This window comes from Pleurodeles waltl, chromosome 2_2, assembly GCF_031143425.1.
Source record: "Pleurodeles waltl isolate 20211129_DDA chromosome 2_2, aPleWal1.hap1.20221129, whole genome shotgun sequence".
In the NCBI taxonomy this organism is placed as follows: Eukaryota; Metazoa; Chordata; class Amphibia; order Caudata; family Salamandridae; genus Pleurodeles; species Pleurodeles waltl.
The window spans coordinates 213,993,328-214,008,878 of NC_090439.1; the positions used below are offsets into that span (position 1 = coordinate 213,993,328).

General features: G+C 46.7%; 1 protein-coding gene across 1 annotated transcript in view; it reads left to right on the top strand.

The window, feature by feature from the left end:
• Positions 1-15,551, top strand: part of DNAH5 (dynein axonemal heavy chain 5) — a 4,110,061-nt gene that overhangs the window by 3,849,733 nt on the left and 244,777 nt on the right. The window contains exons 72-73 of the mRNA XM_069219645.1: positions 13,452-13,671; positions 14,067-14,272. Coding sequence (XP_069075746.1) covers positions 13,452-13,671; positions 14,067-14,272 — 426 coding nt within the window. The remainder of the gene's footprint in view (positions 1-13,451; positions 13,672-14,066; positions 14,273-15,551) is intronic.

A 15,551-nucleotide genomic window follows, 5' to 3' on the forward strand; every position in this document is an offset into this window, starting at 1 on the left:
CAGGAGCATGCAAGGCAGTAACAGCAAGGGTGTAGAACTAAATACACAACCATAATAGACAAGACGCTACCATGGAGGAGTGCCTAACACGAAAGAAGGGAAAACAAAGGGCACACTTGACAGAAAGCAAATAACAACCAGGGAAGGAAACTAGAAGCTAAGGCAACAGGAAGGCAGGGAACTAGAGACTAGACCAAGGTAAATTGAAAAATTTAGGATTTTCGAAAAAGGTACCTACAAAAGAGGATAGTGCTAGGACCAAGAATGCAGTTAATAGTGCTGGCTCAGAAATCAAGGTTTCTGGAATCAAAGTAGAACTGTAGGCAGTGCTAGTTCAAGGAACAAGGAAATAGCTGCAGCTCATGAACTCAGAAAACAAGTGGTCAGCTTGGATTCCCTGGCGTCAGCTTCAAATACGGAATCATTTTGAGGCCATACCCTGCGTGCGCCGTTGGATGGCATAGTTCGGATCCGCGTGCATCATCTGGCTCTGCGTGGCTTTGTCAGCGTAGTTGAAGACGTCTGTGACGAAAGTCACCTATAAAGGCACCACCCCGGCACACGTACATCAGTTCTTTTCCTTCTGCACTGGTTAAGCACAGGTCGGGGATCGAGCTACCCTTTGCCTTTTTTGTCGAATATTTTTTTCATCAGTGTGAGGAAGATGTTATCTAGGAAGAAGGGATTCAAGCCGTGTGGCGCCTGTCATCTCACCATGTCGGTGACGGACCCCACCAGATAGGTCTCTGGTGCCTCGACAGGGACCACGACTCGACTGCCAGGCCATGGCCTCGAAGGCTCTGAGAGAGCGGTCTCTAAAGCCCAAGGCAGCCCGGCAGTCGACTAGATTCAGCGCGACTCCTCGGATGTCACGGTCCCGCTCAAGGAGGTGGTTGCGGGACCACTCCAGGAGCCCCAAGTCCTCTTCTTCCCACTCAAGGTCCTCGGGGCGCTCTGGGAAGAGGCACAAGGCGAAGAAGAAGTCCAAGCAGACTTCGACTTTGCCACGCCCATCGGCTGATGAGGCATCATGGAACGTCAATGTTCCTAGCACAATTCTGTGGACCCTTTTGCCAGAGCCAACTTTGCACCCCCCACCCCCTTATCCGTGAGCTGGAGCAACCCCGCTCAAATAAAAGACCTTTAAGAAGCCATGCGTCTTGTTTTTGAGCGGCTGCCCCCGTGGGTGGGTCTTCGGATCCTGGGGGATCAGCAGGGGCCCCATCAGGTTTGCTGCCAGCAGCTTTGGCCTTGGTGCCGCTGGGGACCCCAGGATCCGATATGGGATCTGGACCAGTTCCTCACAGTCGGCCACCTCCGGCGCCGGGCCTGACATTGACACTTCCCCCACCACTTGCGCCCACTGGTGGTGGAAGCCCCATCCTTATTCCTGATGATCCAGAGATAGAACAACGTCGCACAACGCTGATTCAGACTTCAACGCCGACCTGGCCCAGATCAGTGCCTGAGGCTTATTTTGATCAGCCAAGCACAGGTGAAGAGAGGACCCTTTGGAATATGGATTAGAGAAGCAGTACTGGTATTTGAGGATCTAGGGGAAGCTATCAGACTGGATACTTCTCCAAATGCTGGTATGCTCTCACCTCCTTATGTGGCTACGGAGGAGGGAGCATCATACGCCATGGTGGTACATAAAGCGGATGAGGTCTTGGACCTGGAGTTGCCTACGGTGCCTAACATCTTGACAGAGGTTCTTCAGGTGGGGGTTGCTACATCGGACTCAACGTTACCCTTTAATAAAGCCGTTACTGATGTCCTATTGGGGACGTGGTCCAAACCCAGCACAGGGGCTCCTGTGAATAGGACAATTGGCCGCCACCATCGACTAGCTCCTACCGACCTTAGTTTCCTCACCCAACACCCCACCCCAGAGAGCTTGGTGGTCCAAGCCTCCACATCTTGTGGTGCCTTCCCTTCCACTCCCCGGGGTAGGGAATCCAAGAGGCTGGACCAACTTGAGAAGAAGATATTTTATTCCTCCAACCCTGCATTGAGGTCCGTGAACACCTCATGCCTACTTGACCGTTTTTCCCATACTTTATGGGATACAGTGGCACATGTAATGCCCTAGGTCCCAGATGGCGTACGGGGCACTCTCACCCAAGCTGTCAGGGATGGGAGAGATGCAGCCAAGATTAACATTGGTGAGGTTTGGACACGACTGACTCGCTGGGCAGAGCGATATCCTTAACAGTGACCCTTCGTGGCCATGTCTGGCTGCATGCCACTGGCTTTTTGGGGGGGTGTCCAGGCAAATCTGATGGACATGCCCTTCAATGGCTCACACCTTTTTTGTGAGAAGGCAGACTCAGTGTTTGAGCGGTACAAGGACTCTCAAGCCACGGCCAGATCCTTGGGTCTCCTGGTGCCCGCTCGCCAGCAGTCTGCCTATCTCCCCTTTCGAGGCTTCAAGAGGGGCGAGGTACCACGTCAACCACAGGACAGCCACCGTCCTCAGCTTCACAACATCCAATGCGAGTTCGAGGTTTTGTTACCTTCAGACACAGAGGGTCTATCCAGGGTTCGGCCACCACCCAGCCCCCCTCTTCCGCAACACCCAAGCCCTCCTAATATGGTTCTGCAAGACCATGTTGGTCCAGTTGGAGGGAGGATTCGATTTCATCTCCCTCGCTGGCGGTACATAACATTGGCAAATGCGTCTTGCAGACCATACTGAAGGGCTATTCCCTCCCCTTTCAGTCTTTCCCTCCCTCTATCCCTCCATTGAAAGAACGGCTGATGGAGGATCATTTAATCTTGCTCCGCGAGGAAGTTAGGGCTCTCTTGGCCAAGGGAGCCATTGAAAGGGTCCCGATGTCAGAAGTAGGCATTGGTTGTTATGCCTGCTACTTTCTGATTCCAAAGAAGAACAAGGGTTTTCGCCCTATCTTGGATTTAAGGGATGTCAATCTCTTCCTCAAAAAAGAGAAATTCAAGATGCTTACTCTAGCTCAGGTCTTTTATGCCCTAGACCAAGGAGATTGGATGGTAATGTTGGGCTTGCAGGATGTCTAATTTCACATCCCCATCCTGCCCACCCACAGGCGTTACTTGCGGTTCAAGGTGGGCAGTTTACCGTGCTCCCTCTCGGTCTCACCAGTGCCCCTCGGGTGTTCACCAAGGTGATGACGGTGGTAGCAGCTCATCTGCACAGGTGGGGGATTTCAGTTTTCCCCTACCTCGACGACTGGCTGTTGAAGGCTCCTACGCCCAAGACTCTCGTCACCCACCTTTAGACTACGGCAGACCTCCTGCATTCACTGGGGTTCACTATAAACGTGTCGAAGTCACAACTGACTCCGTCTCAGAAGCTCCTTTTCATCTGAGCTGTTCTGGATACAGTGCAGTTTCAGGGTTAACCTGCGATCAGCGAGTCCAGGATATTCAGGTTATGATTCCAATGTTTCGGCCTCTATCCTGGATTTCAGTGTGACAGACTCTGAGGCTGTAGGGACTCATGGCTTCCAGCATCCTGTTAGTCAAAAATGCCAGATGTCATATGAGGGCTCTGCAGTGGGACCTGAAGTTCCAGTGGGCACAGCATCAGGGAAATCTTACCTCTGCGGTTCAGATCTGGGAGGGAACTGCAAAAGACCTGCACTGGTAGTTAGTGAACTGCGATTGGGTCACAGGCAGACTCCTCTCCCTTCCCCAGCCAGATCACACAGTAGTGACAGATGCGTCACTTCTGAGATGGAGCTGCCATCTGCGAGAGGTGAAGATCAGGGGTCTTTGGTCTCCGGCAGAATCTGGACTCCATATCAACTTGTTGGAGCTCTGGGCAATTCGACTGGCATTGAAAGCATTTCTTCCTGTTGTGAAAGGGAAGATAGTGCAGGTGTTCACGTACAACACCACTGTAATGTGGTACTGCAACAAGCAGGGCAGTGTGGGGTCGTGGACCCTCTGTCAAGAGGCTCTGCGTCTTTGGACATGGCTGGACCAGCAGGGCATAACCCTTGTGGTTCAACACCTAGCGGGTTATTTGAACACCAGGGCGGACTTTAGGAAAGTAGCTTCTTTCTAGCATGGTTACCCCACTTTTGGCCTGTTTGTGAGTGTGTGACAGTGTGTCTTTACTGTGTCACTGGGATCCTGCTAGTCGACCCCAGTGCTCATAGATAAAAACCTACATGTCAGTATGTTTTGCCTGTCTCACTGGGATCCTGCTAGCCAGGACCCCAGTGCTCAGAGTTTGTGGCCTAATGTGTATGCCTGTGTAGTGCCTAACTGTGCCACTGAAGCTCTGCTAATCAGAACCTGCAGCATTTCTTTTGCCTCCCATAGGGAGCTCAGACAAACCCTTACACATGAATGCCACTGCAGCTTGCGTGAAATAGTGCACACACTATTTCACAGCCATTTTCACTGCTCTTAAGTAACTTATAAGTCACTTATATGTCTAACCTTCACTTCCTGAAGGTTAGGTGCAAAGTTACTAAGTGTGAGGCACTAGCAAAGGTGCCCCAACATAGTTCAGGGCCATTTCCCCGTACTTTGTGAGTGCAGGGACGCCATTACACGTGTGCACTACATATAGGTCTACCCCTATATGTAGCTTCACAATGGTAACTCCGAATATGGCCATGTAACCTTTCTAAGATCATGGAATTGTCCACCCCTTCCAAATATGGTATTGGGGAGCCAATTCCATGCATCCTGGCGGCTCCACCATGGACCCCCAGTACTGCCAAACCAGCTCTCTGAGGCTTGCACAGCAGCTACAGTTGCTGCCAGCTCACAGACAGGGTTCTGCCCTCCTGGGGTCTGGGCAGCCCAGTCCTAGGAAGGCAGAACAAAGCATTCCCTCTGAGAGTAGGGTGTTACATCCTCTTCCTCTGGAAGTAGGTGTTACAGGCTGGGAGGGGTAGCCTCCCCCAGCCTCTGGAAATGCTTTGAAGGGCACAGATGGTTCCCTCCTTGCATAAACCAGTCTACACCGGTTCAGGGACCCTTTATCCCCTGTTCTGGCGGGAAACTGGGCAAAGAAAAGGGGAGTGACCACTCCCCTGTCCATCACCACCCCAGGGGTGGTGCCCAGAGCTCCTCCAGTGTGTCCCAGACTTTAGCCATCTTGCTTTGCAAGGTGTGGGGGCACTCTGGAGTGCTCTGAGTGGCCAGTGCCAGCAGGTGATGTCAGAGAACCCTCCTGATAGGTCCATACCTGATAAGGCAGCCAATCCCCCTCTCAGGGCTATTTAGGGTCTCTCCTGTGGGTTCTCTTCAGATTCTGCTTGCAAGTTTCCTTCAGGAATCCTCTGCAACAACTTCAGCATCCTCTGACCTCAGATCAACTGCAGCCTGCTCCAAGAAACACTGTAACTGCAACAAAGTGTCTACAAGAGACACTTCTCTTCAGCAACCACAGCTCCAAGTCAGCAACTGCAACAGTTTCCACTGTGTGCATGCTCTGGGGACTCCATGTCTTCATCCTGCACCAGAAGGACTGAAGACATCTCCCGTGGAGTAACTGAGTCACTCCCCTGCTCCAAGGAGGCACCTTCCAAGGCAACGACCGGTACCCTGGGACTTCTCTCACGGCAACGAGCATGCTCCTAAGGGCACAGAGGGTAGACATCATCGACATAGACTGTCCTGGGGTCCTGCTGACGCAATTTGGAGGAGATAAGACCTTGCCTTCCCTGAGAACGGCGGTACCCCTGTGTTTTGGGACCTTCTTTTGTTGCGTTGCCTCAACCGCGTTTTGCACCTCCTTTGAACTCGGATCCTGTAGTTTCTGGGGGTGCTGCCTGGCATCCTGAGGGCTCTCTAAAGTGCTGAGAGCCCCCTCTTCCTCCTCACACAGAGTTGAGGCCCCCAGGTCCCTCCTGTATCCATCCAGCACCATTCCGATGAAAAACGCACTTTTGTCGTAGCCCAGGCTTGTTGGTGCCTTCCAACGCGAAATCTCGTCTGCAACGATCTTCACGCCGTGGGACATCTTTTGCATCATGCAGGAACCCGCTGGCATCTTCCTAGGGTGCATTTCTGCAGTCTTCTACTAACCCGGGACTCTTCTTTTGCACCCTCTTCTGGGTTGGCAGGGGCTTCTGTCCTTCCTGGAACTTCTTTCGACTTCTGGACTTGGTCCCCTTCCTTTGCAGGTCTTCAGGTCCAATAATCCAGCAGTTGTTCTTTGCAGAGTTGGTTAGTTGCTGCAAAATCCCAAAAAACGAGGTGTAGTGTGTCCTAAGAAAACTTGCAGTACTTTACTCCTGCTTTTCTGGGGTGGGGTAATTTACTTACCTTTACTGTATTCTTACTCTCCCAACGATTCTGCACACACTACACTTGTCTAGGGGGGAATTCGTGATTCACATTCCACTTTTTTAGTATATGGTTTGTGTTGCCCCTAGACCTATTTTCTCCCATTGCATTCTATAGGATTTTCTACTGTTTGCATGGTTCTATGACTGTTTACTTGTCTAATTTTGGTGTCTGGTGTATATATTGTGCATAATACTTACCCCCTGAATTGTCTCTAAGATTTTTGGTACTGTGTCACCCAAATAAATACCTTTATTTTTGGTAACACTGAGTATTGTCTTTGCTTTTGTATAAGTACTGTCTAACTGTAAGTGGTATTGCATGAGCTTTGCATGTCTCCTAGTTCAGCCTAAGCTGCTCTGCTATAGCTACCTCTATCAACCTAAGCTGATAGAACACTACTACATTCACTAACAAGGGATAACTGGACCTGGTGTAAGGTGTAAGTACCCAAGGTACCCACTACAAACCAGGCCAGCCTCCTACATGGCCGAAATCCGCTGTTGATGCTTAGCGGATCACGAGTGGCGCAAGGACTCTTTCAGCAGTAAGGGAGAGCCTTGGTTTGATCTGTTCACCTCTGCAGAGTATGTGCAATGTCAGCAGTATTGCGCGTTAGAGTTTCCAAAGTAGCAATTGCTTGGCGACGCTTTTCGTCGCAAGTGGAGTCTCCTGAACGCTTTCCCGCCCATACAACTCCTGCCCAGAGTTCTCAAGAAGATCAAGAACGACCAGGCCCCAAGTCATCCTAGTGGCTCCAGATTGGGCACAGAGAGTCTGGTATCCCGAGCTTCTTGAATTGAGCATCAAACCTCCGATCAGGCTGCCCCTGCGGGAGTATCTTCTGTCGCAGCAGCAGGGGAGGGTTCTCCACCCGAATCTGTCAACTGTGCGCCTTCATGCGTGGAAATTGAGCGGCGGCAGTTGATGGCTTTTGACCTTCCTCCCGAAGTCTGTAAAGTTATTTTGGCAGCCAGGCATCCCTCCACTAAAACGGTATATGCCTGCCATTGGAAACGCTTTGTATAATACTGTACAGAAAGGTCTATTGATCCCCTTTCTGCTTCTCTTACTGATATTCTTCTCTTCATTCTTTCCCTTGCCCAGCAGGGTTCCGCCTTGGGGGCTCTCAAGAGCTATCTTTCTGCCTTATCGACATTTCTTTGGCCTGATCAGCCTTCTATGTTTAAATCCCCCATTGTACATAGATTCCTCGAAGGGCTTTTACATATGTTTCCCCCATGCCCTTTGTTATGCCCCAATGGGACTTGAATCTGGTCCTCACATTTCTGATGTGTGCTCCCTTCAAGCCTTTGCACAACTGCCCCCTCTGGCTGCTCACCATCAAGACAGCCTTCTTAGTGGCAATAACATCTACCTGGAGGGTGAGTGAGATGCAAGCCCTGTCATCAAAGCCACCGTATCTCTCAATATCTATCCAGACAAGCTGGTACTCAGAACTCGTGCCTCTTTCCTCCCCAAGATGGTGACCCCATTTCATCTGGGTCAGAACATCACCCTGCCCACCTTCTTTGCTCCACCGCGTCACTCAAAAGAAGAGGAGCAACTCCATCGACTGGACCCAAAAAGACCGTTGTTCTACCCTGACCCCACAAAAGAGTTCCGGGTGGATGACCAACTTTTGTGGGGTACGTTGGAGCAAAGAAGGTTTGGGCAGTGCAGAAGCAAAACATTTTGCGCTGGGTCATTCTCTGAATCAAGATCTGCTACGCATTGCCCAAGAAGCAGCCTCCTAAGGGCTTGCAAGCTCATTGTGCCGGGGCAAAGTTGCTACCACTGCGCTAGCTCGAGGTGTACCAGTCCTGGAAATCGGTCAGGTGGCAACATGGGCATCTTTGCACACTTCTGCAAAACATTACTGCCTGGACAGTCGGGTACGAAGAGATGGGCACATTGCCTGTTCAGTCCTACATGACCTCTTAGTATTGGAGTAGTATCTGCAGCCCACCGCCAGGGGGTTATGGCTTGAATAACTGTTCAAAGGTAAGGAATCTGCAGCTATAAGTCTCTATCAGATGAACAAGTTACTTACCTTCAGTAATGCGTTATCTGGTAGAGACTCCAGCTGCAGAATCCTTACACCTACCCATGCCTCCCTGCTCTGCGGATATATCTAGTATGGTTAGGGTTTATCCCTTTCAGGGCCTTAGTTTTACACAGACAAAATGATGGTTCTATCCAGTGCTCTGCGCTTCTGGTGTGGAGGTTTTGTGGATAGAAGAACTGATGTACGCGTGTCGGGTGGTGCCTTTATAGGTGAGGTTGACGTCAGAGACGGCTCCAACAACGCTGACGAAGCCATGCAGAGCAGGACGATGCACTCGGATCCAAAACGTCGTCACCCAGTGGCAAGCGCAGGGTATTGCTCAGCAAAAAGATTCTGGATTCGAAGCTGACGCCAGGGAATTCAAAAGTAAGGAATCTGCAGCTAGATAGAGTCTCTACCAGATAATACATTACAGAAGGTAAGTAACTTGTTCTTTGAAACCCTTTAACAGTAACTGCATAGCCCATAACTTGGAATATCATGGATACAACAACTTATGTGTTCCACCTGACATAGGTCATCATGACTGGTCACGGACCCCATTTTCTTTTTCCAAACCCCCATCTTGGAGTCCCCCATGTCTCACCCAGCTTGAATGGGGAAGTCCAATATGGTTTTCAGAGTTTTCTGAGCCCCATGATGCCTCTGGGATTGCCATCAAGATTTGTTTGTTCCGATTGGGGCCTTTTTTGAATTTCCCTACTATTATCATCACCTCTTTAGCTTGTTCATTTTAATTTTTGGAATGTGAGTTCAGTTTCTTATGTCCTCTTACAGTCATCCAAGTCTGTCTTTCCATCCCCATTTTGGACAGGCCCCCGAAGGTTCCTGCAATGTTTTCTCATCAAGAATGCTTAGGATATCGAAGGACTCCTTGTCTATTTTGACAAGATGTTGTTAAGAGCTACATGCAAATATCAGCCGATACTCGTTGTAGTTCTAATGGGAGGATCAACTGTTCAGCATATGGTGCAGCAACCGTTGCACATAGGCTAAAGTATCTGCACCTTCCCTCCAGTAAGTAGGTCCCTAATTCCAAAATTGTTTTGCATGACTCAGTTTTCTAAGTCTTCTTGTTTAATAGCATATCTTCATATTGCTCTTCTCTGCTCACCACCCTGACACCAACATTATTTATTTCCTTAGAGCATTTGTTGACTATGCGTTCCAGATCATCAGATCTCACCCCTAGTTTGTTAAAAGTTTTCTTCAGGTAATCCTCCAAGTCACCCCTAACTGTCACTTATAATTTTATTATCTCTTTAATGTAGTGGTGCAGGAAGTCTTGAGAGATGTTCATCCTGTGAGCATAGTCCTCTTCCCATTCTGGTGATTGTGTAGCAGGAAGAAGTAGCCTCACTCCTTTATCTGATTTGTCCCCTTCTGCAGTCAGCAGTTCTTTAATCATGGTGTTCCTTTTTTTCTGTTTGCAACTTCAATTCCACTCTCCACTTACCAAAGGTAGAAATACAGTGGCTCCTTAATATGCAACTGATGCCCCCCGCTGATGGTCTTTGCTTCATACCAACTTTGCCCACCCGAAGGGAGCCACGAAGCCTGTACAGTGCACTGCTTTAGGATGGCAAGCCCACAGCAAAGTCCTTCAGCATGTAGCCCTACCTTCTCAGGCCGAGCTAGCTCATGTCCTTTAGGTCACCAGTGGTATATTTGCTATACATTGCTGCTGTTTACATCCTAGTCTGGCCAAAGTGATAGATGGTCCAGCCAGTCAATCATTGATTATAACAGCTTACACACAAGGGCCTGCACTTGAGCCCTTTATACACAGTGGGCTGCTATGCCCAAGCCTGTCTTCAGACAAACCCCACGCCCAGCTTATATCAAGCTGCCCTCTAGAGCATGCCGTTATGAAGCTTAGCTGTAGTACTGTCACTAAGGATGCTTTCCACCTCAACATGGCCTGTTGAGTGCACTCCGCTCTGCATTGCTCTTCCTGTGCTCTACGGGGCCTGCTCTCTGGGTCACTGCATCACTCAGCGATTCACCTGGCCCCACCTGTATGCTCTCTGACGCAGCTCCTGTTAGGAGGCCCTTGACCTTACCCCAATCTGCTCTGCTTCCACTCGTAGCATGCTTAGGAGGCAGGTGCAGCACCTGTACTGCACCACTGTTCATGTGAGTGCACCCTACCTCACCACGGCCTATTTTCATAGCCCGCACCGCTCTTCCTGTGTCCTCTTAGCCCCCTCACCAGAGCACTGTGTTTCTCATTTGTCCACCTGGCTATGCTGGTTTCCCAGCTTGCAACAGTCCTGCCAGGCAGTCCCACTCTATAGTCCGATCTCTTACAGCAACCTGCATCCTGCCGCTGAGGCAGGTACGCCTGATGTATCGCACCACTGTCTCTGCGAGTACACTGTACCTCTCAATGCTCTGTTTTCTAGAACCTGAGATAACCCCCCTGTGTCCTCCAAGGCCCTCTCACTGGGACACTGCTTTGTTGGGCAGTCTATCAGACTCCTCTGGCTTGCCCTCTACACAATATGGGCCAATCGCCTCTCTGTCCACCCGTTGCCAACTCAAAATGGCGGCCAGCTCACGAAGTTCAGGAATACTCCAGGGCTACAGAAAAGCAGCGAGGCTCACAGCATTACTGTGTTTGACCATACAAATTGCCTATATTTGCCCTTGGTAAAGTCCAACCTCCTTTGTTTCTCTTATGACTGGTTGCCTTGAGGTAGCACAAGTAGGAAAGGTAAATTTACAGTCACAGCTCAAGTCCTTCACCTACTTGGAAGAACATCCTGTGTCAGAACGTCCTGCCTTAGAACAAAGGGCAGTGGCTGTAACCCTAGAACCACTGTGGGTTTATCTCTGAGAGGAAATTGACCTTGAGTGACTAAGTCCCAGTTAGTGCAAGCAACTCTCATGCCTATATTTACAGCTGTGCTCCTTAGAGGGGCCAGAGAGAGATCTGGTAAACAGCAGCTCCCACAACTGAAAGCTCTCTGGCTTACTACAGGCATTGACAAATCTATTATGCATAGTGCGTGTGTCCGGAGGCGCACACTGGGAAACACTGAGAAATGGCCATCAGACATCAGTGCACACTTGGGGCCAAATGTAGCAAATGGTTTTACCCATTCTGTGTCTATGGGAAAATGAGTTTGTACATATGGCCCTTGGACCAGCACGCAATGATAGTCCCGGATCAACAGACACATATAGAAACACAAGCACCAAACACAAAGGCCAAGAGAAATAAGACATGCATGAAAAGGCACCCTACATAGGGGAAGGCATCAAAAGTGATCTATACACTAGCAACACTACCTCCATTATCTACTTGATTAATATCTGCCTGTTGATTCAGGAATTGTTCTGGCTCACCATATTCCTTTGCAACAAATATGAACTTGGTCAACTAGTAGGAAAGAATCTAACAATTTAGTTCATACACAATGGGGTTATGAATCCACCCCTGGTAATGAAAATAAATTTCAACATTTATTAATTCATTTGAAAAAAGGACAAAAAATCATTAAGAGCAAGCATCATACATACAAGTAACCAAAACACAAATTCAAACATATATTATCAGAATCCTGAATATCACAAGCATTATATACATCATTGCTCTCCTGAATTTGCAAACAGTGTGGTTATATCCACCAGTTAAAGAATAATCCACATATATACGATGGTTGTACTCTAAGAGACACACATCTCACAATCTGTAGACTTTTCATTCTGAGTCATAGAGAAATGTGTTCTACGGCCCTTAAAGGTACAATAAATCTTTCTTACAACCTTGCAATCTAACACAAATGTCGACACGTTTTGGCCCCTTCATATTTGGGCCTCATCAGGACAAATGGAGACAGCAATGCCAATTAAACATAAATAAAAGAACAATTATAAAAACTGTTAAAATGATTTATAATTCCTCTACCATACAAGTGCTGGTTTAGAAACAGATGCTAATTTAGAGACGAATCAATAATGTGGAATCCCCATTGTGAGTTCTCAAATGCACCACAACTTCTAGATATCAAAATGGTACTCATGCTCTGGTGATTAATGAGCAGGAAAATATCCTTTCACCCATTCATAACCCCTTGTGTCTATCAGTCAGCTAGATAGTGTCCAAACAAATGATCTCCTATTAAGTAACTCCAAAATCTTTACTTTTTGTTCTCAGCTCTAGTTACTTCCACACTCTGTAGTCTGAACTTCTGAAAATGGCGTATATATAATAAGTAGTCAAACATTAAATACCCTAGCATTATGCTAGAACCTTATTCAGAGGGTTTTTACTTACTAATCAGCTGTTGTATCTTGAAAAAGTTGCGTAGTCTCTCTATTTTTTTTTTTACCTCGCAACTAACTCAGCCATAATACTACTCTTCTTGTAGCTCACCAGTCAGCACCATTCTTCTCAGACTGATTTACTTTCACATTGACATGTTGTCTCCTGTCATTTAGCAGGCTGCTAACCTAACTCAACAACCAAAGGTTCACCTTTAAGCTGACTTCGGATTAGCTTACCTATTAGTCCGTCCATGTGGCCCGGTTTTAATGGCTTCTCTCATGATGCATTATGCGATATCGTTAGATTTAATTGATATTGGTCTTGCATGAATTTTATTTGATGAAGACGTTTGATGAAAAGACAGCAGCTGAGTTTGGATAAAAATCTATTAGCTTGTTTATCAAATCTCAGTTGCTTTCTCTACCAGTTGTTACTTTTGTGATATCGAATTAATGTTCAAGGCTACATATAAGACACCTTCCTTGTTGGGGTGCAATGGTTACTTATTAACAAAAAAAAGTGTACCCATGCGTAGAGACTCTTCATAGAGTTGAATACTTACCATCAGTAAGGACGGAGTGTGATTTGATTCCCCTATCTGGAAGCCTTATACTTTCACAAATGTTCCATTTCCACCATCACCTGAGACATTGTTTTTCCTGATTCAGTGAACACAATTAAGGATATGACACAAGAACTTCTAGTTCGGGAATATATGCAAAAGTTTGGACATTTACTTTGTGAAAATGAATAAAAGACAGAAAACATATATGTGACAGGTAATTATGCCTGAATTTGCTTTGCTGTTTTATTATTTGAAAGGGTGGATGGGCGCTTTTGCAGAATTGCCACCTCGGTCTTGACTTCCTGGATGAGCTGATGGACACCGTTGTCGAAACAGAGACAGTTCATGAGATGTTTCGCCTGTGGATGACTACAGAGGCTCACAAGCAATTTCCCATCACCCTTCTACAGATGTCCATCAAATTTACAAATGAACCTCCTCAGGGACTGAAGGCTGGCTTAAAGAGAACTTATGGAGGTAAGCAACATCTCATTGGTAAGAGGTGATGAACTTTTGTTCTGTGTTGCATAATCTATATATTACACACTGGAAGGTAATTTGTGTTAATGTTGTGTACATAGGTATAAAGGTTTAAATTACTGACTTGAGAAACAACGCTTAGGAAGTAGATGTGCATGGATTAAAGATTTTAATTGCAGAATACACTGAGAATACTTTAGATAATAGAGGTAAAAACATGTCATGGTGGTTTAGTTTTACTTTAAAAAAAACACTATAATTAATTGTCACAGGTCACTAAAGAAATTGGATGCCTACCCTATGCACATTTTTTGAGAAATCAATGAATGATGACAGTATTGCATACAGAAAAGCTGGCGGGTCCTTACTAATATGTTTTTTGGCTGTACCAGGTGTAAACCAGGATCTTCTGGATGTCAGCAATATGGTACAATGGAAACCAATGCTGTATGCTGTAGCATTCTTACATTCTACCGTTCAAGAGAGACGCAAGTTTGGACCACTTGGATGGAATATACCTTATGAATTTAACCAAGCTGATTTCAATGCAACAGTGCAGTTCATTCAGAACCACTTGGATGACATTGACATCAAAAAGGTCAGACGCTATTTTAATGTAAATAAGAAAATATACAGTTATCATATTCCTTTGTGCGTCTGTATAATTTCATCTAGTTTTGTTTAAATAAAGTAATGTAGTGCATATCTTAACTTCTGTCACGTTGTAACTCGGTAGATTATGTGTGGATCTTTTCCATTCTATGGGGTTTTATGTTATAAAGGACATATATTTCCCACTGTTTTACGTTGCCTTTGCCCCCTACCTGTATCGAGTGATAATGTGGGGTTTCTACGCGGTACGCAATTATTTCACGTGATGAAACTGATATCACTATGTAGTGGGAAAACAATGCAGATAATGTTTTATTCTTGCCAGTTAGATATATTAGAAAGCCGGTGTGCAAAATTACAATAATCTACCCCAACTAGTCACATACAGCAAGACACAAAATTCTGCTGGAAATGTGAAGAAAAAAGCAAAGCAAGTCATTATATTTGTGTTGAAATGAAAGTTCGTCCCATGGATGTTCCATCCATTCCTGCTGTTTTCACTTTTTCATGACTTAGCCTCCTGTTTTTTCACTCAGTCTGCAGGTTCACTGAGCGTGTCCTATGTTTTCATAAACTTTCCTTGGTAGCGCACCTATCTCTGATGGCCAGCAAATGTTAACAAACTGCATCCTAAAGCCTAGTAGAGGGGGAGCATACAAACCCAACGAACCAGACTATGGAGACACTGATGATTGCTGACAGCTGAATTGACAGTGCTGTGTGACTTTTATTTTTAGCTGCACCCTTGGAATGACGATGGCCTATGCACTGAGCAGGAAATCCAGTTCAATTTTCCCTGTTTGGATAATTCTGTTTCTCCCCATGTGCATCTCATGGACTGTGTATAACACTCTCTTTTTTTATTTCTCAAGTTAGGTGTGTATGAAGATTAAGTGAGGCATGGCTAATGCACTATGTAAGCATAATATGGAACACAAACTGGTAGTTTTCCTTCCACAGGGTTAAGCCATTCTGCCTTCTCTTACACTAAAACTGTACTTCGGAAGCCCTACACTAATTAAACTGGAGATAAGCGGATCTTAACTCAGGATAACTGTTTTATGTGGGCACTAACCCACATCTGGTGGTATTTGTGACCTCCTGATTTTGCTCTGCTAACATTGTCCGTGAAGTGATTCTTCATTGATTGTTATCATAATAGCAACATCACAATAGTACCACTGTCATCAGCTTTGAGTAAAGGAAAAGACCACATGTACAGAGTATAAACCTGTTATAAGACAAGACAGGGACAGGATGAGACT